General features: G+C 39.3%; 1 protein-coding gene across 2 annotated transcripts in view; it reads right to left on the reverse strand.

Annotated features, from left to right (window-relative positions):
- The window catches only part of SORCS2 (sortilin related VPS10 domain containing receptor 2), an 857,365-nt gene extending 834,707 nt beyond the window's left edge, over positions 1–22,658 (reverse strand). For both annotated transcript variants that reach the window (XM_025195414.1, XM_025195405.1), the window contains exon 1: positions 22,602–22,658. In XM_025195414.1, coding sequence (XP_025051199.1) covers positions 22,602–22,604 — 3 coding nt within the window. In that variant the 5' untranslated portion in view covers positions 22,605–22,658. The remainder of the gene's footprint in view (positions 1–22,601) is intronic.
- Between the last annotated feature and the right edge of the window lie 1,730 nt (positions 22,659–24,388).

Raw genomic sequence — 24,388 nt, forward strand, 5'->3', positions numbered from 1 at the left:
TTTTAAGAACCCACAAATAAAAGCCTTTTTTCATGCCCCCCAAAAGTTTAAATCGCTGACATATCAGCATTCTAAAGAAGCATCAGACCTAACAGATACATTTCTAGGATTGTCTGAGTGAGAATAACCACAGAAAGACAGACACATTACCAGAACACAATTAAAATATAGGGAGCGTGGGTGTTTAGAATCCTACGCTGAATGGTTTGGACTAGCAGTCAACAATGTTTTTCAGCAGCAAACTGGAACAGCCCAGCTTGGATCCTAGAAAGACTGGTACTGGGACTCAGCCACTCCTGCCACCACTGCCCAGGACAGCATGGGCAAGGTCCCTGCCACCCAGCTGCAGCATGCTACACTGTAATTAAGGGCAAAGCCTTCCCCACCCCCTACCCCCACCGAATGTCACCAAAACAAAAACCAGGAATGTCCTGCTAGGTAACAAAGTTTATACAATCATCCTTCAGCAGAACCAAGTTGCCTGATGTGTTACAAGGACATAATGGTTTTTCTTTATATAGCTATGTTCAATAAGTCCCTTTGGATAACAATAGAAAGTTGTACAAACACATTACACTGTGTCAAAAATTTTCCATCATTCTCAAACCATAAGGAGCTAATTAGAAAGTGTCCAGGGACCCATTTTTACCATAAGCAAAGTATGTGGCAACAGAGCCAACTTGGCCACAAGTATTGCCTTTTCATATAAAAATATACAGTCTTAATTTTACTGATTTCTCACTTTTTCAGTCTGTTCTTTCCACTGTATAATAAGTGTGTTTGTACTGATGTGAGTTTGCAACGAATATGGATAAAATCTGGGGTCGATTACCTCAGCTGTGACTCCTGATTAATTTCACATATTCCGAATTCCTGCCTGGTGCGAAGTCAGTCTGCGATCTATATTCATATTCTGTTGTCATAGGTAACACTGAGAGCCTGAATTAATAAGTTCTGAATACCCCCTCTGAGATGTACTAAATGCCAACTAAGGGCGTGGACAAACTTTTACTCGGAAGTAAACCGACTTCATTCCATAGTAAGTGATCCAACACACAGTGCACAAGGGCACACCGATGTGAGTCAGTCCACTCTGGGGTAATGGGTACTCCTCTCTTTTTGAAGAGATTTGACAGTGTGTCTGCTCACCCAGTTAACTTCATCTGAGGGTGGCCATTTGCTCAGTACACCCACCACTTAGGTCAGCCTACCACAATTCCCCACCACTTAGAGGTCAACCTGTATAACTGGGCCATCCAAGCTATCTGGCCAGTGGCCACATCTGCTCCTTACCATACAGTAAATTTACTGTAGAGTAAAATTACTTTCTAGTAGGCATGCTGTGTGTTCACAGTAAGTTCACATAGGATAACAGAAGTATAGGGTACTTAACATTGTATGAGAGTGATTCCCTAGTCAGTTTTTAAAAATTAAAAAAAAAAAAAAAATGGAGAGGCAGGAACTAACTGAATTAAGATAAAGACAGAACTCTATTTTCCTTTGTGCACTGAAATGGCAGTTTTCTTTTTGACATTTACACACTTTTTGACACTTGGTCTTTTTTGACAGTTACGCATAGGTTGCGAACCTATTATCCCTGCAGTGTAAATGCCTATGCAGGCACACAGACTGAACATGCACAGTAAACTACTGGCTGGGTACATAAGTGCATACCTAAGCATAAGTCTGAAGAAAAAAAAAAAAGCAACAAGGAGGAGAAGGGCATCCCTTTTTATGTTTTAGACCAATAGCTGAGTGGTTAGTGCACTGGTCCAGGAAGTAGGAGACCCAGGCTGTAGGTCTGGCCAAATGGGTTTGAACCTCAGTCTTTCAAACTCCCAGCACAGTGTTCCACCCATCGTGCCACAGGCATTATCCAATCCTCTTTCAAGAGCTCCTTTTGAAACTAAACCATTGCTCTTCCATTTAACAGATAAAATAGATAAGAGGATAGTGAAGGGAGGGAGTCTGTCCCATTGTGGACAAGACGCTAGGCTACAACCCAGGGCCACTCCCACTTACAATAGAAGTAGCCACCAGCTCACTGAGCCATACAGACACCCTCTAGCTGCTGTCTTCCTCCTGGCCCCACATACCTCCTTCTCTTGGTTACACAGGGATCTGGGATATAAGTTCAATAAAAGTATTTAAATCATTTAAATTTGATACTACATCCAGTAGGTGAACTTTAACTTTTGTTAAAGTATAAGTTAAAAGTTTTTTTTAAGTGAAATCCGGTTTTTCCACAGTTTTTCCTGACACAGACACTTCCTAGGACTTGCATGGAATGGTATTTTGTTATTGAAACTCTAGGATTTCTTGTTTGAGAGACAGAGAGCAGTGTGCCTTCCTATGAAATATGGACTCTTAAGAACTACAAGTGCAAGAGTTCCTTAGCTCATGCTGGCATTTTCTGCACATTTGCAGAAGTCAACAGGGCAACCATTTGGCTGCAGGAGAGGGAACAAGCAAGGAGAGACACTGATCCCAGTAAGAGTGGGAGCAAGTAGTGAGGGTAAAGCAGATGATGACTTTTTTAATTTTAATGAAGATCAGAACCAGCAGCCCAGGGCCCAAGAAGTTGAGCATTACTTCTCATCTGTGAGAAACTTATCTGAGATGTCATCTACTGTGAAAAAACTACTCATCCATTATAACACAAGCATTCCCTCATCTTCCCTTGTAGAGCGATTGTTCAGTAGTGGGGGCTTAGTTTTGCAAGACAGAAGAGGAAAATTGTCAGATGTAAATTTTGAAATGCAGCTTTTGCTGAAGTTCAATAAGCATGTTAAACAGTTTCTGCTATGCAGCTGAACATTCTTCTCAGTTAAACTGATTTTCTCATTTCAGTCTAATTTTGATTTTCAGACACTTCCATTATTTCTAATTCAGATGTATTTCATACCCTTTCGTTACCATTTGAGCAATAAAAATTGTAACAACAGAGATTTTCACCTGGCTATGAATATCTCCTTTCTGTTATTCTGGTATACCTATATGATGCATTGACTTTTTACAAAGTACTTCACATGGAGAGGGGTGAGAAGGATCTAATGTCACATAGGTATTGGTAAATTGTTATTCTGAAAACTGTATGACAAGTATAACATTGTTTTCAGGTAAAGCAGGGTAAGTTCCAAGTAAATTAGTGTGCTTCTGTGGGCTTACGGAAAAGAAACCCACTCATTGCATTTTAAAATGAAAAAATGATGCTAAGAGGCAATTCACCAGGTTTCACACATTTCTCGCCAATCAACTTAACTTTTAACTAGTTACTCTTTTTAACGTAACTTTTAACTAGCTGAAAGTGGACATATTTAAACTTTTAACTTAACTGAAGTTAAATTTTAAAGCCTGCTAACTTTAAACTTTAACTAATTACATTTTTCATAAACACGTTTCCCTGACTGCATCCAGGCTTATCTAAAACCAGTTTCGGCCATTTTGAAAGAGGTTTATGTGCACTGAACTTCTTTTGTGTTAGACTTGAACCAGTTTCCAATCACTTATACCATAAGTGTAATTTCTGTCCGAGCCCAGAGTGTCAGCCTTCCATCCCGTCCCGTCCCCCTCCCTTGTTTCTGGCTGCCTACTTTCTCATGAGCAGGGATCCTGGTCTTCTCTGATTTTAAAAAAATCCCCAATTTTCAGATAAAAAAGTAACCCCAAACCCACATTTTTCAGTGATTAAAATGAAACATCACTATATATCTAATTCATTTTCAATCATGGAAAAATGTGGGTTTGGGGTTACTTTTTTTATCTGAAAATTGGGGATTTTTTTTTAATCAGAGAAGACCAGGAACGCTGCTCATGACTTAGACATTTACCAATACAGAATGCGGGTATGTCCATGCTTGGCCAGTGCATAGCGACTGACCTTGCTCAGTCTACATGTGTATGCTTACACGTCCCACAGTGAATGGGTGGTAGAATCACCAACTGTGAATAAGTACCAAAAATATCACTTGCATAGCTAGAAAACTGCCATTTGGTTGCACAAAAGGCAAACAATTCTGCCCAAAGGATGAATTCCAGGCTCTACTGAGGTCAGAAATTTACTCGGAGGTTCTGAAAATAACAATCGTACAACTGAAAAATGGGAAGCAGTAACCGATGTCTCTTGAAACCAAAGCTAAGGGGATGCTTTCTATGTATTTTGATCCTTCTCTTGCTGCTTGTGATTGTCAGTAATTATTCGATCCCAGAAGGGGAAGCATGTAGAGAAAGGAATGAAAAGAAATGAAAGGGCAGACAATTATACTCTGTCAGATGTACTTGAAAACAATCATGATATAGTTTACTTGACTATTTTCCCCAAGCTTGTTGGCTGTAGGAACTGTTCAGTGGAGAACCATAATAATGTAGTTTCTGCATATTGATTTTTAAACAGAATTGTCATTACATGAAATCTATTGACTGCAAAGACTAAGTGGGAATGTTTTCTTTTATTGGGTTACAATCAAATCCACGTAGGAATTTCCCCTAGGAAAACAGAGAAGGGAGAATGGCAGAGGGTTTTCTTCTTTCCTGGTTACCGTTCAAAATTATTGGGGAGAGAGAGATGGGAAAACTAGACAATATAGTGTGCAGGGGGTGGAAAAGGCAGGTAGAAAAATGAATGGACTATTTTTTTTATTTGTATTGATATGGTTCAAGTAATTTGTTTTAAATGTATGAATGCATAATTAATTAAATTTGGTTTGTACAAAAGTGCCCAAAACAACCTGCATTTAGGTGTCGTCTTATTACTGTATATAATTAAAAACAAACAGTAATGTTTGTCCAAATTATTGACATATATTATCAAAAGTATGTCCTAAGGCAGGCATTACATCATTATGTTAAATTTGGATACAGTCACATTTTGCGGGATAGGAGGATGTTTTTACCAACCTGAAGACCAGGGGAAATGGTCTTTCAATTAATGAGCAAAAAATCTAAACTAAAGATTCCCTAAATGTTCTTTGCGACTCAAGTACTGCATTCTTATGCTAATGCCTGCAAACCAGAGACTACTAAAATCAAGACTGAAACTGACTCATCTGTACGATTGTACAGTATAAAAGAAATGCAAGTTCACAGACAGTACAGTGAAAAGTACACTGGATTTTTTTCAATGTTAATAATCTAGTAATTAGATTTAACAATTAAAACGACAAAAGTTTAGATGTACATTCATTTTAACCACATGGTATTCCCATTAAGTCCCAAAGCAGATTTCTAATGGGGCAGAGGGGTGAGGAGCAGGAAGCGGGGGGGAAAAGGGAAGGGAGAAATCAGCCTCAGCAAAAGAGTTATTTTTACCACAGCAGCTATACATAAACACAAATGCTCTTAACGGGCCAGACTGGCAAGACAGTTGGTGTATTGTACTGTATACTGCACACCAGTAAGATTTTGGGCAGTGTGAGTCTAATACTTCAAGGTCTCCGAGTCTAGAACTCCCATAGATTTCAACAGATTTCTGGACATAAAGAAGCTTGCAGTCACACATTCCTCTGCACATTTTAATTTCCTTGTCATGATTATTACAGTGTAATAGTAATGTGCCTGACAAAGAATTCCTTGATAGTGAAGTATATGAGTGACTTTATGCTCAAAGGATCAAATACCATGGTGATAGGCACAGCATGAAAACCTAAACAAAATGAAGTGTGAAGGAAGCACCAGGAATTTGTGACTTCTAATTCCCTGACTGTCATTGAGTTTCACCATCTGTAAAACAGGGATAAATGTTTACCTTACTCACCGGCTGGGATATGGGGATTAGCTAGTGAACACCTAAAAAAAACTCTTTGAAGACAAACAACAAAGCTCCTGGTTATACAAAGCAGCATTCCAATTAGAGCCTCTCTTCCTTCTCACTTTGGAAATTGACAAATGTAATATGCTGCTTTATGGCTCACAAAGATTGTGTGTCAAATGTAACAGGCTTAAAATTCACAGCATATAAATATAATTATTTGTTTATTAATTTATTTTATTTAACTTATAAATACTATCAGTTTGCTTCTCGAGTAGAAGGATCCTAGAGTTCTGCCAACTGAGGAGATGTCATTTTTTAGCAAAGGACTCAACAACCTCTTTATTATCTCATCACCAACTTTTTGGTCCCACCTCTTTACGATCCACAATAACGTTGTGGAGCCGAAATGAAGAATTAAGACTTCTTGCACTTCAAGCAGAAGATATTTTTCATCCCTAAAGCATTTTTTAAGCATTAGCTAATTAATCCTAGCATCCTCCTCCTAAGGTAGGTTGTTATACCCCATTTACAAGTAAAGAAACCAAGACCCTGATTTTAAAGGCACTTAGATATCAAAAGGTACAAAAAAGACACTAGGTCGATTTTCAAAAGTACCCAAATACTAAGTCTGATTAAAATCAATATAAAATAGCTAGACACTTTAAAAAAAAAATCTCAATAATTGTGTATCTACATCATTTGATGCTTGAACACCTTTTAAAAAGTGATTTCCCTATGGCCATGGGAGGAGGCAGAGTAGGGATGAGAACTTAGAAGAGTTTTCAGATGAGCAAGAGTAGACCATGTCTTCTGGGGAGTCATACAAGCAGCTGATTTACTGGACTGACCTCCCTGGCTACAGACATTACTTCACCCAGCGGCAATAATTATACTGTCAGCAACAGAAGTGGCATTGGAGTCCCTTGTGTTTTAAGGTGTTTTAGACAGGCCCATCATTCCCATGGCAACCAATTTGTTGGTTTTTGTTGCTTCTCCTACCCCCTCCCTCTTCCCCTGCCCTTGGTCGACAAAACCTTTTAGAAATTATCTGCACTCAATACTGTGCTTCTTGATGTTAACCTTGCTTCTGACCTTGTTGCTGATGTTCCCTCCCTTGTTGCTGCCAGATTCCAGCTACACACAGTGACACACGTGCTGCACCAAACAGGGGCAGTGCAGCAGTGATCAGTGTCTCAGCAGCAATGCAGTCAGTATCCTCATTAGCAGTGACAGGAGGGAACACAGCCAGGTGCAAGGCACTGCAAAATGACTGGATGTTAGGTGTTTTTGGTGGTTTAGCAAAAGGAGAAAAGTACAAGGAGAAGAGAGTAAAATAGAAATTTTGAATGAAATAAAAGGGAATACAAGATTATTCCATCACCCTGGATTCTAGAAGTATTCCTGTCAACCCAAGCTGTGATTAATCCACTGGTTGACATGATCATTACATTTATTTCAATGACAAGCTCAGAATTTCATACCGTAGCCAGTGTTTTAGCTTCCTTATTAGGATCTAGTTTATGAGAGATTCCAAATGTAGTAGAGCTTGGCAAAAAGGCAGGGGAGAGTTTAGTTGCTAGAGGTACATCTTTAACTTTAAAGAATGCATTTCAATGGTATTAAAAATAAGTTACAGACCCACTCATCTGTTCAGCCAATCAAGTTTATCATTTTAAGATCCCTATTCTGTTCTCACATTGCTGCAACGATCGTTGAAATCAACTGAGGTTGCAATACGGTAAAAAAAGCAAAGGCTCAGACTTTATTCTTCAGCTTCAGAGTCTAACTCAAGCTGCCATAGTCCTTTGTCCGTAATGAGTTTTTATACCAAAGACCAAGCATAATACAAGAGCTGAACACCACTCACTTTGATAGGAAGGCACACTGCTCTCTGTCTCTCAAACAAGAAATCCTAGAGTTTCAATAACAAAATACCATTCCATGCAAGTCCTAGAAAGTGTCTGTGTCAGGAAAAACTGTGGAAAAACCGGATTTCACTTAAAAAAAAAACTTTTAACTTATACTTTAACAAAAGTTAAAGTTCACCTACTGGATGTAGTATCAAATTTAAATGATTTAAATACTTTTATTGAACTTATATCCCAGATCCCTGTGTAACCAAGAGAAGGAGGTATGTGGGGCCAGGAGGAAGACAGCAGCTAGAGGGTGTCTGTATGGCTCAGTGAGCTGGTGGCTACTTCTATTCTAAGTGGGAGGTGGCCCATCCCACTGATCGTGTTGTATAGTTCATGCACGAAAGGTTAGTTCCATTAGCGTTTAAAGATTTGTTCTCTCCATTTTCCATCTATTTTGGAAATAAACAGAAATGCAGAAGTCTTGCTGGGGTATAATGACTACATACACCACAAGTGATGGGGAATATGGATCACATACACAAAGTGTCATTGCAATGAATTCCTATGCAAGGCTAGCAAGTGGATGTTTTGCCAGGTATTCTATAGCAGAAAATGTATAGATTATGATCCATTTCCCAAAAACACTTTAGGTCCACACACATTTTCTGGGAAAAGCTAAATATGGTCAGGGGGCATAAGGAAAAAAAAAATCTACTTTCTTCAAAACAATGTAACTGTACAAGAACCATTTCTTTATTTCTAGTATGTATTTAATGCCAAATTCTAATGTATTGTAAAATGGCTTTACCTTATTCCAATACAAAACTAAGTGTAACATTTGCTTACAGTATAAATGAGAATAAACCCCCAATCTCCAATATACTTAAGTGCTTTAAATCAATGTCTAACTACATGTGCTTAGCTACCTGGCTGAATTTGGGCATTCACTTTATACCTTTTTGAATAAAACATGCCATCTGATTAACAGGTAATATAGTATATCACACTAAATAGTGACTGTCAAGTATGTCAAAAATAGTGCAAAAATTATCCATAAGGAGCAGATTAAGTCTGTTCCGCCTTACCCTCACTCACATACAAGGATATATAAGCAATGAAAGCATGAGATTTTAATGAACAAATTTGAGTAGGACAACTGGCAATCAGTTTGGTGTTCAACATTTTCCATCCAATCAAGTACATGTTTAGAAGACAAGCATAAAGGCAAGTTCCTCCTTTTTCTCCGCCTCCCTACGATTTGCTATAGCAGAACAGGCTGAGGTTGGCAAACTGGAAACTTGCTTCCTACCTATGCTCTAGAGGAAGGAGTTGGGGGGGGGGGGGACACACATCCAAAAAAAATACTTCAATATCGTTGGTAATTAGGCCTTTGTGCATATTAAGCAAGTGGTAAAACTCTCCATTTCAATAAGACTAGGAGCAGAGCTAAACTACTTACCCAAAACTACACCACAGAGTATAAGACCTGATAGGAGTACACCTTGGTTCCCAGGCCTATGCACTATCGACAGGCACATACTGTTGTTACATAGCAAGTGTTTTTTGCCTATGTTGCTGAAGGTATACACGTGCTTAATATCTGTTGATTTCACAGAACGTTAACAGGAAAAATCAACTTGGTAGTAATGCACTAGCAGTGAATAGGATTAATAGTGAAAGATTTTAGAAGAGGAGCACAATTTAAGAGTAATCCCTTCTAGTGACGAGTGTTTATTTTTTTAAACAACATTTAAGTCCTGTTCATGACTTTATAAATGCCCTTTCACCACAAAGGGGATGGAAACTGATTGATAGAGTACTCTTTGGACAAACAGAGAGATGTCTGCTTGAACAAATTATTGTCTTGTTGTCAGCTACTTTCCTCAAATACTGACCTTTTTAAAATTCCCAAGTGAGCCTGAGGCTAACAAGTTATTGCACAAAAGGTCTACCAAAAAGATAGCACTAGCAACTAGGAATGGTTTTCTTTTTTAAATAAAAACCACATTCTCTCATACACAACATGCCCCAGAATATAATACAAACCTTGTTTTAGAAAGGCAGAAGAAAACAACAACAACAAAATTTTCCAGTGCTATAGCTGCACAGAGCAGGGACTCCACCTAATCTTCAGTTGACTTACCCTCCTTTTCCTGCTTGGGCTATGAAACAGAAGGAAAGAGGCCAGGAATGGCTAGCAGTTATCAAACCTACTCTAAGCAAGATGAGGGTGATTAGTGAGGCTAATTGACCATACGACCATTAAAAAAAAAAAAAAAAGAGGCAGCTAACATGTGTGGAGTGGAGAACAATGAGCCATTAAGTCAACTGATTTGACTCAGCTGCCTTAACAGCAGTACCCCAGCTGATGTACTGTGGAACAGAAATCAAAGCAGAGTGCTTCCATCCTGGGCAGAAAAGAAGCTTCCCTGCTTAATACATGTATCCCAATTTTCGGGGGCTGATTGATGGGGAAAAGATGCATATGTATGCAAAAAAAGAAATGGTATTAGATTTTTAACGTCATGATGTTATTTTAAATTCTTTACATCAACAGCATTCACATTTTTCCCAATTGAGGGCAACATCAAAATGTTGTTAAGAACCTGAAAGTCACATCCACAGAGTAGATTCCCGCTGTTCACATCTCTAATATGTAAGATACAGCCCTCAAAGATGACAACTCCAATTACTCAGCTATCCATCTTGATCTGATCAGTGCAGGTGCAGTCTGGTAAAACTAAAAGACCCAGCTCCAGTCAGATTTCAAATAGTCTCCACCCTTCAAACAGGTTGTCCTTGTGCCTCCATATTAAATTTAAAAAAAACCCAACAAATGCATTGCTGAACTTCAGGGGTTGTATTTGACAGGACAATCGTATGTGGTTTACACATGTTATATCCAAATAGCTCCTAGTTTTACAATGATCTCTCTTTTTTTTTTTTTTTTTAAGGTTTAAATGGTTCCTTTTATCAGACATGCGTGAAAGCTGGATGATCTATTTGCATCAAATTATTTCTTTTCTTATTGGTATCCATATTTCTCAAGTAATCTCTCTACATGTCTACAAGGAAGCATTTAATCCAGAAATAATTCAGTTGAAATCTTTGCTGTTCCACAAAGCACAATAAGTGGACATTTTTTTAAATCCATCTGCTCTGTCCCAGTTAAACTAACTCTAATCATCAGTCCCCTGAAACTTACCCCTTGTGGGACCCAAAACTCTGCTACAAGATGTGTAACAGACTTCCACTGACATACCACCTGCGCCACCAAGCCCATTTTCTTGGAGGGTCATAAAAATCAAAGCAGCTGTTTGGTTTTGGGGTTTGTTTTTTTAAGAGTTCCACGCCTGCTCAGCCATTGCAGCTAGGCACAGACATTCAAAAATCCCAAAGCAGAATCAAAGTTATGTGGTTTTCCGTAAGTAGTGTAGTTCAGATCGGTAGCGAACGCAACACACATTTGCCCTTTGGTGCGGGGGGCAAATCTTGGACTGGATTCTGCCATTTTTAAGCCAGTCTGTGTGTGCTGAACTTCTGTTCTGTGTATAGGCAGGTTTCCAATCACTTACACTGGTAAAAGTGTAATGTCTGTACCTGGCCTATTAGGTGAACCTCACAGAACTGTAGCATACATAAAAAATATCCACTGCTAAGTACCTCCAGACTGGTGGGAGACATATGTTACAGTAAGTGCTGAATTTAGGTACTCACTTAGCCCTGTTATCCAGAAGTACCACATCAAAGGCTATACCACTTTTCTCCTCACATTCAGGCACAATTTTAAAATGTTGACATTGATCATGGGAGCTAGTTATCTCAGAGATTATCTTTTTTCCTACATGCTCCTACAACTATCAATGCCCAAAATCTTTTTTCCTACATGCTGCTACAACTATCAATGCCCAGATTTAACTTAAGGACAGTGGGAACATGAAGTAAACCCAACAGTGGACTTTTCTTCCTCCATTGATCTGGAGTCTATCAACTGTCAGTAAAAAGTGTAAGCAAAACTCAACATAAATGCATTAGTTTGAGCTTCCTGACCTCTGTTAATTTATTTTACTGTAGATTTCAATGTCTGGTCTTCATCTGCAAAGCTTTTAACTGTGGCACCTCGACAGCCACCTCGTTCCACAACCCTCCAAGACAGCTATGTTCCACTGGGAAAATGCAGCTTGGAAGAAGTAGTGAGGGCAGAGTATTTTCAATGGCTAGACAGCTCTGAAACTCCTCATCAGAAACTGGCACAGCCAAACACAATATCATTTTGAGAAAAATCTTTCCCTGGAAGTGTTACTGAGAAAAAAAAAAAAACCTTTCACTAAAAGCATTCACAAGAAGCTACAGTGAAACTACCTGCATGTAGCTTCCAAGTAGGAAACCTGTTCTGACAAACCTACCTTTCTAACAGTGCTTATATACCAAGTTCCAAGTGTGCTTGTTTTACCAGGAACCTAAAGTTAGGCTCCTAAATCCATAATTAGATACATAAAAATAAATTAATTTTTCAAAGTGGCAGCTACCAACAATAAGGAACTGCAGGTATTCAAGACCTTTGAAAAACAAGGACACTTCTATCTGAATATCTATACAGAAATGTGTAAGTTTGATTTTAGGCATCCAGATTTGAAAAGCTTGGCCCAAGATCTTTATCTTAAAAGAGTGCTTATGCCTGATGAGGTGTTCACATGGATTCCTGGCTTAACTCTGGCACGAGGCTATTAAAATGGGTCAGTAAACAGTAAAATTCCACCTATATGAACCATTTGGAAATCCCAAATACACCTGGACAACCAGGAGCTCACATGATCGCAAACAGATTGCGAGTCAGTGGGCAGGTAGGTTGTGATAGCAGAGGTTAGGTCAGTCTGATTTCACTGTGTTTTGTGTGTTGTTTTAGGAAGTCTTGTCCACAGACCTCAGGATACTCTGATGGTTATATTTTAAAAGTAACAACAGATTCAAGTAGCCTCCACAAACTGGGACTGATTCTCTCTCTGGTTATACTTCCATATTAAATTTTAAAAAAATCCCAGCAACCACACTATGACTTGATGGGCTTTATTTGGTGTGAGGATAGCATTTGGCTACAACATGCTCTATGTGTTCTGCAACCTTCATTCCCAATGGGTTAGTTTACACATGAATATTAACGTGATGCAATAAACCTTGGTGCAGTTCATGCCAGAATCTATTGTTCCCAGGCACCGCGTTTACAGACGCGTCCAAGACCGCAGCATGCCAGGTCGACATAGTCCTGGCTGCCAGGATGCCGCGGGGATCAAACTGCCAGCCCAGGGCACAAGAGTACTACAATGTGGGGAGGTGTCAGCAGGCAGCCCTCCATCCTGAAGCACCCTTTTGCCCCAGCCAGCCCCATCAGCATCTATGCATGCATTGCAGCGGAGTAAATAACCCTGCCACAGGACAGTACTAACCTATGGCGGAATTAATTAGTCTACTCTGGCCTATTAGCTCCGCACATGTAGATAGGTGATGCTTTACTGTGGAGTTGCCTAATTAACTCCAGTAAGCCTCTCATGTAGATGTGCCACTGGGTGGTATTTCTACAAACACTACTGATGAGCTGGGACAACACACATGAATAAGTATTGCATTCCTCAACATAAGCAAGCATCACAATCAAAATGAAAATAAGAGATGTAGGCAAATACTGTTATTCTCTGTGAACATGGGATGCCATGAACTCCACATTTGTTTTCAAGAGTTGGATGGTGTAGGTAAAGTATTTAACACAATAAGGAAAAAAAACATAACTATGAAAAAGATCAGTTATCTTCTACAGGTTTGTTCTTCCAAATGCTACCTCACCAGCTAAAAAAATAAACTCATAGCACAGTCCTTGTGAAGAGGAGAATGTGGAGCTTCCCCAACAGCTGTTTTATCTACCACCTCCAAGATAACATTGCAATCTGAAGCTCTAAGTAATCTGACTGCTATAATAAAAAAGCTGATGCAATCATTTTTTCTAATCATTTCAACAAACTACAATATACACAAAGTGATTACTACATACACAGTGCTCCCTGTGCTTGCAGAAAACTGATCATCCTGCTGATTGCAGCTTTATATTTAGATTTCAAAAATGAAAGCTGCTTGAGCTTAGGAAGCAACAGCTGTCTTCTGGTTACTTAGCTCCCCATCCATCTGATAATCACCAGTCAGACAGAAAATTTCAAGGAAAGCTAAATTTCCCCAGAAAACAGATTCGGTGTGTACCCCCCCCCCCTGTGTCCCCCCCCCCCCCCCCAACTATTCCATTCTGACCAGCTAAATAATGTTTCCTCTACCCAGATGAAGACATTTGCTTTGCTCCAAAAGCTAGAGCAGAAGACTCATTACCAACTACAAGCCCTATGGAAGTACTCCAGCTCCTATTGCTGGTAGGCAGGAAAACAGCGGCATTTGAATACTTCAAGCACTTGGAAGAGAACATTTTTTTGGTTTTGAGCCCACAGGTACCAGCAAGAGACTCCCTTGCAACTAGAAACAGATGAAAGATCTAGTTTGAGTGGAGGAGCCATAATTAGTTTAATTACTGTCAGATCCTAAGCTATACTCCCATACAGATGGATAGTGCCATATCCTGAATGCCACAAGCCAACAGAACTGAGATGCTATGGATGCAGTTGAAGGGTAGCTGATTCACTGACTAGTTCTTGGGGAGAACATAAGGTGCCAATAGTAGCCCTGTTAACGGAAATGAATCATGGCTTTGCCCAATTGTCATGCACTTCTGAGGAGGATTGGTACTCATGAAAGTATGGCACAATAATATAAAAGGACGAAGTACAACTAAAACAAGTACAAGGTGGGAATTTCTCCAATGGAAATGAAATGCGCTTGACAAATGCATATATGGCCATTTAAAATATTGTTCCTCACAAATAATAAATGTACTTGTTAAAAGGGGTAGATATTTCAGTTATATGAGTGAAATGCAACAGAAGTTTTCAGGGTTTTAAAGTGACTTACAGTACTGGCACAGACAAATAAATCAACTGAAAAGAACAAGTATGACATTAGCAGTAGTGTAACTTGGACTGTGTCAGTGTGACGCCAGCCCCAGGCATAAGTTTAGAAGAAACCTTAACACATACACACACACTCTTCTTTAAGTATCAAAATTTCTAGTTATGCCTTTGCTTACCAGAACTAACATGTTATGATGAACTTGTCCCTCTCTCAAACATACATCTTTGCACCACACTACAGTTCTTTACACCATACTATAATCTTTGCACCATACTACATTTTCTTCACATGTGGTCAAAAGACCATAAGAAACATCAATTCCTTCTTCTCCCGTAAACAAGTTGTATATTCATCCACTATATATTAAATCCTACCTAAACAGAATGAAGTCCAGCTTTTCATTCCGGCTATATACAAGGCTGCCTAGTACATTAAGGCCATGTCTTCCATAAACGAACACCACTGAGGAAGGAGATAAATTTAGATCAGCATGAATTATGAGAAAGGACAAGCACGATTGTAGATGATGCATATATAGATGGAGTACAGCACAAGGTGGATCCTTTCAGGGAGCAAAGAAAAATTAGCCACAAAGAAAATCAGCAGCATGAAATCAGATACATAAAGTCCATTTTATGTTTCACATGATCTACAAGATTTGTTGAATATATTTTAATGTTTTAATTACTTTTCAGCAACGAGGACTGAAGAGTAAGGAAGTTCTCGCCCTTGTACATCTGCAATGATTAGGTGAATAATTGTACAGACTATTACAATTTTTATGTCAATTCATTTTTTTTCTCTCATTTACTCATCTTGTCGTTTTAAGAATTAAGATTTAAAAATATTGAAGCAGACATTCTCTGACAGTACTGCACACAGAGAAGCTGGAAATGTTCTCTTAATTCACCATGTCAGGCTAGCACTAGATTTTCATTTGCACAATGCTAATGTTGTGCTAGCTAGTTATTTTATAAGAGGATAAGAACCCGTGGCTGCTGCCTCAAAGGCTAGGGACAGGCATTACACATAAATGGGTTTAAGTGATCAGACACTGGTTAAACCTGTAACAGAACAGACATTCAGTGCATATAAACCAGTTTGAAAATGGCTGAAACCAGTTTGAGATAAACCTGGTTAAATGTAGTATCAGACTTAATGGATTTGGATCAAACTGGTTTATGCAATGTATGTCCCAAACCCTTTCCTGGTTTAAGTTAAACCAGAGATCCCCAGCATCCCTGGATGATTTGCAACCCTGGGTGGGGCTCTGCTCTCTGCTCCAGCCCAGTAGGGCTGGCCCTGCCCCTCTGCTCCCTGGCTGGGGCTCTGACTGCTGGTACAGCAGCATCTGCCTGGCTTCCTCCTGCTTACCCTCCAACCCATCACTCCCTGCTCAAGCAGGGATTCCCCCGTCCCCTCTGCCTTACACAAAGACACCTCTCAGCATTAGCTAGCAGACCACATGCTGGCTACGGTCCATGCTGTGGGAGACAGGACAAAGGCAGGCAGGACAGTGTCAGCTTAGGGCTTTTTGGAGCTAATCAACAGGTAGTTGATAATGGCCCTCTGTTCCTTCCTTGGAAAAAGTTGTTTAAGAAAAACTTGAACTAAAGAGAGAGGCTTTTGTTTTATTTGATGGGCGGATAATGCTAACAACTCTCTGCTGTGTAACTCAATGCTCTGTTATCAATTCCCTGCTGGGAAAACCCATCCCTAATCAGAGCACCATGATGGGGCCTAGCCATGCCCCCCCCCACCCCAGCTCAGCCCTGTGGAAGGGAAGGGAGGACTGCTCTAGCACCCTCAGCTTCTCGCCTGAGCCACTACAGTCATGTGCCAGCATTTCTTCAGTCCAGTGGGGAGATCTGTGTGGTTGCAAATCGGTTCAGCCTAGCCAGGTTAGACTAACCTGCAAAGATTGAATCAATTCAGGCTCAGGCTTTTCAAATGTCTGTCCATAGTTAAAAGAACATACAATCTAGGTAATCCAGGTATATGGGCTTCCTTGCACAAGCAAGATACCCAGCGCAACCCATGATAGGTCTCTGAATATGCTAAGAGTGCAGACTCAGAGGTACTTAAGCAGATAATTACTGTGAAACAAAGTGAGACAACCTATAGTATTTTCAAATACAAAAAATAAATATACATATATATGAACATAAAAGTCCATATTATTTCTTAAAGGCACAGGTAGAGACAGGGTGGTCGAGGGACGTAATGCCCCCATGCAAGTTCTCAAAGTCATTACAAAACAGAAGGCATGATGCTTCCTCAGAACTGCATGCATGTGTGGCAAAAGGATTCAGCATTACCTCCCTGCTCTTAAAAATACTTCTAACAGCCAGTCAGGATCAGAGAATGAAGCTACTGTAATTACAGTGGCTAGATCAGAAGAGTGGACAGACAATAGTTATACTGGGTCCTCTTAGGCAGTGCATCAAATGAAGGAGCCAGGAGAGGAGTTCCACCTCAGTAGTGTAAACACACTTACGAATCACTGTCAAAGAGCAGACACAATTTTGCCTCTGCTGTCTAAAGTTAGGTAATTAAATCCATATTTAGGTGTCTAAAGATGAGAATTCCAGCTTTTACTGTGTTGAGCACTAAAGTCAATGGAAGTTGCAAAGACTTAGGGCTTTACCCAAGCCACTAAGGCTGGCAATGGATTTCTAAGCGCATAACAAGGCATCAAGTTTTGAAAACATTGGTTAATATTTGTAGTTGTATGCACAAAATAAAACAAGTAATCTTTGCCCCCCAGGAAATTATGTACTCTCAAATCCACGTGTTTTTAGAATTCACTAAACCTTCCAACTTCCATGAAATATGAGAGCACATCTTAATTTTAAGTATCAGGAGGTATGTTATTTCTCTTTAGTAAGTAAAGAACCAATATTGTTTCTAGTTTTGCTTATAAAAGAATACCAAATTCTTAAAACTCGTATTTTACACTGTCTTGATAGTACATGACACAGTATATTAGCCTTTGGACAGCAAGGAATGTCTTATGATATATTAGAGTAGACAGAAAATAATCTCTCTCAGCAAGTTAGACCTCAAAACCACTTAGAAGTTTATTTTACCCTAGTGTCTTCCACACAATTGAGTCCACTCATTGGTCCTTTCCAAGTAAATGGTAATTTGGAAAAAGAAATATTAAGAAAACCAGTGCCTTTTGGGCTCAGTATATTGGGCTGGTCAAGAGGAACATTACTGGCTTAACGAATTGAAAATGATAAATCTTCAGGTTATTTCCATATCATAAAAAGAAATTAATCATGCAGACTAAAAAGGAAATCATAATCATATATTACTTACCCTTCCTATCCAGAGTTATGGTTTGCTTAGAAGTGAAATTTACACTTCAGGAGTTAAATGTGAAGCTGACATGAAATATTTGGTAGTCTATTTTAAGACTACTCTGCTTAAGATACTCTGCTTTTTTAAGATCAATAAGGCAAAAAAACCCCACAAAACCCTGTTTTTCATCTCTTCTGAGGCAATGGATACTTAAAATGAATTGCATTACTGCAAGAGTTTATGCAGTGCTTATAGACTACTAAAGTAAGAGTTCAGCGGTTAATTCAGAATAGTGAAGTCATCTATTGTTTGGAGGCTTTGTAGTCACAAGGGTACTGTCTGGCTTAAATGATCTAAAACTATAATTGAATATTCCTCCTGTGCTGCACTGTTAAAAGATGAGTGGCTTCACAGAGCAACAGGTTATAGACCATTCTACCTGGGGAAATTATTCTCTTAGAACTTCTCTAACTCTCTTCTGGTTTTTGTTTGTTCATTTGTTTTTATATTAACTGAATATTTCTTATTCATGACCATTTCCTATCTATTGCCTCAAAAGAAATGAAAAAAGGTTTTTTTTTGCCTTATTGATTTTAAAAATTGCTACAATAAATATCTTGTTTCAGAAGTATTGTCATGAATGGCAACGCACCTTATAATCTCAAAGATTTTAAGAGCTTGCCCAAGGAACTGGAAAGACTTTCCTGCCTGAAGTAGCATTCTCATAACATTGCATTAAAGTTAAATTTCATGATGGGACTGACGTCGGTACAGTCCAGTAGCCCTATATTCGCACTTGTGATGACAGTGCCATTGCTATCATCCAGTGGAATCCATCCTGTAGAACGCTATGCTCCTGCATACGGGTGTGATTTTTGTGGAACAAGCCTACTTTGCAAGTAAAATGTGGAAACTGTTATGAATGAAAGAGCACAGGAAAACTGGCTAGAAAGCAACTGTAGAACAAAGCAAACATTTGGGTAGGGAATGCCAGCATCACGAGGGCTTTCAGTACAATCCTCTGTACACCGAGAGAGCCTGGATGGTCCGCTGTGAGCACAGTAGGTGTAAGGAGCAGCAATAAAGGGCTACTACTTGTGAGACTGCATAACAGGTTTGCACTTTGAGCCTATCACTTCCCCTTTATTTTTCAAAGGCGGTAAAAATCACCCTTAGTCATCAAAACAATCAAAAAAGTACTGGACAAGGATTCTCTATGAACCTTGCAGTCTTACTCCACTTCTGAGTCCTCTGTATCGAGGCAGTTGTAAATCCACTGTCCGCAACCATCAAAAGCAACCATCATCAAAATAAACATGGGGAGGGGGGGAGAAAGAGTCCTATAGCAGTCAATTTGTTTTAACCCTTTTCCTGACCCTTGCTCCAGGTCCAGCTTGAAGGGCCTTTATCCTTATCATAAAAAGCCTACAGAAATCAGACTCATAAAAAATTCCACTTGCCGTGGCTAAAAGCATTTTAAAGCCCCCAGTGGAAAGCAGGATCCTGTACTTTTTTTGAGAATTCAACAGAGCAGAGAATATCAAATGACTGATGGGTGTTTGACAAGTTATGTCCCATCAGGAATCTCAATCTGACCGGAAATCACTATGAAAAGAATCAAAAGTATGTTCCCATTTTAAATACATTTGCATCTGGACAGAGGCAAATGATGACACAATGCAATGCTCATTCTAGAAAGTTCTGTCCCCTCCCCCCTTTTTTTTTTTGACAGCTTGATTCCAGCCCCAGACCCTGGAACAATAAATCTAATCCCCAAATAGATATAAAACTAAAAACAATTATAAACCTTTTTGTTCTCTCAAAAGAAGCATTCTGTCCCCATTTCAAAGAGACCTTTGTTCTTTAAATGGTTTTTCAAGATGTGATGTCCCAAAAATTGTGGACCAGATCATCATCTGGTATAAATTAAAGTAAACTTTTGCCAAGTTGCTCCAGTTGAAAATCTAGTGCATCTAAGAATTTATATTCATATATAGGCCCACATGATATAGTTGAAGGTATTGTGTTATCATTCATAACCATCAGTGGGATTAAGACAGCTACCAAATGGGAGCACTGAAGGGAAACTATAAGAGACATTGTCTCCCCAATACCTCCAGGTAGCCAGAATTTACCTCCTGGCAATGAAGAACATGGGCTATATATCAAGTACTGTTGTCTGCAGTAGTAGGAAGCTCAGGAGTGGATGGTTCTCACTGCAGCCGCGCATCTTAGGGAGCGCTGGGAGAAGGTTACACTAGTTTAAAAAAAATGCAGCAAGTCCCACTGCCCAGTTCATTCGTTCTTACCAAGTCTTCTAACATTGTTGGGGGCACAGACTAGGGATCATTCATCTTATAAGTGAGATTTTACTTTAAGTATTAAGAAAACATTAGTGTTTCAATGAGGCTGATAATTCAGCCTTAGACCTACATACTGAAGCACAAATATTGTACAAACCGCATGGAGACACTCCTGTACTCCCTGTTGGAAAAAGGGAACTGCTTAAGTCATGAATCAACAAAGCATTTAAGTATGTGCTTACCTTTAATGGGACTTAACATGCTTAAGTTTTGTTGAACAGAGGTGAATTAAATTCATGCTTAAGTTTACGCATGAGGTGCTATAACATCTGCCTTAAGTCTGAAAGGGTTTGCTTCTTGGAGATTTATGGGTTTGTAGTAATTGCTTTTGGTGGATTTGTAGGTGGAGGGATGTTAAAAATATTAATGAATCTTCTGCTGTTACAAGACCTCCTGGGGTTATCAAGCAGATTGTTGCTGGGAAAGACTGTAACAGTACAACAGCCCAATGACTGCATGCACTGGGTTTTGCAAAATACATTCAAAGATTAGTTTGCACAATTTTACTTTAAAAATCAAAAACTGCTCAGAGAGTAGAAAGACTCCCAAACCACCAAGCAATGCTTTTTTTGGCTCCACTGAATCTTTTAAAACAGCTGAGCAGAATAAAATCAATGCAAGAAAAAGGCAACAAGATTAGGCTATAGACAACAAAGGGCAGATCCTTATTTTAGTTGTTTCACTGTAAATCCAGAAGTAGCTCCACAGGCAGTATTGAAGTAAAAGAAGAATTAGAATAGAGCCAGGCTTAAAACTCTCCTTACAGACAATCTTCATGTTCCTACAAGATAAAGGGCCTGAGATATTTGAATTTCTGGATTTGCTTTAAAAGGCATAATCCCCACCCCACAACAAATGCACTGAGCATTCACTGCAATTAATATAAACTGCATTTACCCCTCTGAGAAATACCAGGCCACTTCTTTTGTAGCTTAAACATGAATTTAGATACATAATTTTCAAAAAGAAACCCAAATATAAAATCTAGAGGCATTCAGCACCAGACACATGACCCGATTTGAAGGACAGTTTCCGTCCTCCCTAACTTCAGTGGGTTTTGAGTCAGCAATTTCTTCTTCCAGTCTCTCATTACAGAGACCACTAAGGGTATTATAGAGGGAGAGGACTTAACTGCTGAGGAATGGAGTCCTGCATTGCTCAGCTCTGAGTCCTTAAATAATCAAACAGTTGTATTAATGGGTTTAACAGCCTCCTTGTCTTGTTGTCAGCCAAAAGAAGAGTGGTATTTAGGATGCTGTCCCTTGACAGTGAAAGAACACTGAAAAGAGTTCCTTCCAAAGGAGTTTATCCAGGATGTGAAAGACCTTCTGGCAGGAGAAAAGAGGTAAGGAGGTAACAGTCTGATTCTGGGTTCTCCTGCAACCATTAGCTTTCAATGCAATCTGAAGACTAGACACAGTGAGAGTTCGTGTGTGTGTGTGTGTGTGTGTGTGTGTGTGTGTGTGTGTGTGTGTGTGTGTGTGTGAGAGAATTTTTATGATGTTTCTCTTGCTTATGGGATCCATGTATCTCACTCAAAACCATTTACTATAAACAAACACGTATTTAATATAGTTTTTCCAGGAATTAAATGTAAATTGCATTTCATACATAATGCAAATTCCCTGATCATGCACAAGTCTAATGCAAAGGACATTATTTGTTTGTTTTGCAATTTCCCTAGTATTTCAAGTCACATCACCTGAAAAACATTTAGACTACATTTGGGTTGTGCTTTTTTTTTTTTTTTAAGCATCCAATTCACTACTAAGAAATGCAGATAAACTGATTTTTATTGATCAACTTCATGCTTCATCTCGCTCACCAGGATGTCTGAAGCCTGATTCACAGTAATTGAATAATCAATTTCTTGCTTCCTTAATAACTGAATTTATTAAATGAAGAATATATACAGCTGATATTTCAAGGAACTAATTTGCAATTTGAGACTCTGGAGGAATCCTTTAAAAAAAAAATCTGTATGTTTCATAAACCTGGAGATGTACAGTCAGAAGAGGAATAACCAGGAAGCTGGTATAAAATACCATTGCCAACATAGTGGCTGGAATTCGATTAGTACAATTTCACAGTTCTTCTTTAGATGCATTAGTCTCCAAAAAACATATTTACTAAGGATACATTTTCATTCTTTTATTTTGTTTCAATTTATGCATTACAACTGCCTTTTTCCACACTTAAAAAAGCCTGCTAATATTTTCTAAATCATAAATAAAATGAGAGAAAACCCCCAGCAGTCAACCCTCATTGAATAACAATGGTAAACCCACCAAATGGTATACAAAATACCTTGGGTAACATACTTACCATTTTTCTCAAAACCCAGGGAAGAACATGTGCTCTTCAGTGTTCCCTGAATATCAAAATACACATGTGATTTCAAATCAGAGCCTGAGGAACAAGTTCCAAACTCAAGGGACCTTTATTCAAAAGTTTTGCCAGTAGCACCTCCCTCGGACAGCAGGAACTCCAGCTGGGGCACCTCCACTGATCTCACACAACCTTCCCTGGGGTAGGGAGAGGTATGCTCACAAAGCACGTTATGGGGAATTACAAACCCAAGAACTTCTCTAAGAAACCAGACTGTGCAATGGTGTAACATGGCTACAGCAGGACATTTTGCTTAACAAAGTGGTCACTTCATTCTGTACCAGCTACGGCTTTTAAATGGATTTAAAGTCTATGCCAACACAGCAGGCCCCCTGGAGCAGGCTAATTTTATGAAGATAAAGGTAACAGCAGAAAAGTCTGCATCTAAAGAACCAGTTGTTACTGCTTCTTACCTCAAATAACAGAACAGAAGAGCATCTTCAGTCAAAGGGCAGGCATGATCTTTGCTACATTACTAGGATTACTTCCTTTTCCTATGCCTTAAGCTTTACTTAACTTGTCTTTATCCATGCTTTAATATCATCCTGTTAGGCTCCGCACTCTGGCTTGCTGCTCCACACTGCCTTTGGCTTTCCACTATGACCTACTACCCTGCAGCCTCCCTGGCTTTGGGAGCTGCAGTACCTGGAACTCCTTATTTCTTGCTGGGCTGGGCCATACTGACATGGCTTTCCTAGCTTGCTGCTTATATACCTCTAAAGTGGCTAAAACCCTCCCCAGTGCTACCCTCCTCCATGGTGATGGGGAAAGAGGACTTCTTAACAACCTCCTAATAGATGACAGTGCTGAAGAGAGCCCAATCGATCCAACACTACCAGTGAGGACACCTGATCTACATCTGGTATAAGGAATAGAACATCTGCCAATACAACTCTTGTGGTATTGCATGTAAACTGAAAGACCTGAGGCATTTATAAGATGGATTGTCACAATCTGCAAAACAATCCTAATGCAAGTTTAGGGTTCGTATACATTAGAATTTTTTACCATTTATACCAATACAATATTACTACCATATTTACTTGAATATGAGATGAGATTTTTTCCGCCAATCAACATGGGGCAAAAAGCCCCTTGTCTTACATTTGCATACAAGGAAGCTTCATTTAATATACTATCTTTCATTAAACTGCTGCCAAAAGCAGCATGTGTTCAGTAATGAAAACTAACTACAAAGTTGATTAAATGCAGTCAACAATGAGCAACACTATAAAATACATGGCCCATATTGGGCAAACATACTGATGAGATCCCTTTTTTTTCTTTGGTGCAGCCCTTAAAAGAAGAGGCAGATGTCCCTCTACAGGAAACTGGCACTGAGTCTGAAGGTATTGCAATACCAGGCTGGCATTGGGAGGACCGGAGCAAGCTCTGACACCGTCCCGATGGTGCCAAAAATTTATTTTATTCAAAATGTTAAAGTTCAAATAACAAAGTTCAAAGCACAAGGAAATACAGAAAGACCCAACTGGGAGACTACATAGTAGAGGGTGGGGGCAGGGATGGGAACGCAACTAAGTTACATATGAAACATGTAGTCAACTAAGCCCAGGGATGGAGGGGTGGGAAGAGAGGGAGCAGGCACAAGGCTTACAAAGCAGAGAATACACAGGAGACCCTACACAACAATACGGCATTGTAAGAGGGAGATGGTTTGGGAAACGCATACAGTTACAAATAACAACATGAAGGGATGGGAAAGA

Source organism: Alligator sinensis, unplaced genomic scaffold (genome assembly GCF_000455745.1).
Source record: "Alligator sinensis unplaced genomic scaffold, ASM45574v1 scaffold421_1, whole genome shotgun sequence".
NCBI classification, from domain to species: Eukaryota; Metazoa; Chordata; order Crocodylia; family Alligatoridae; genus Alligator; species Alligator sinensis.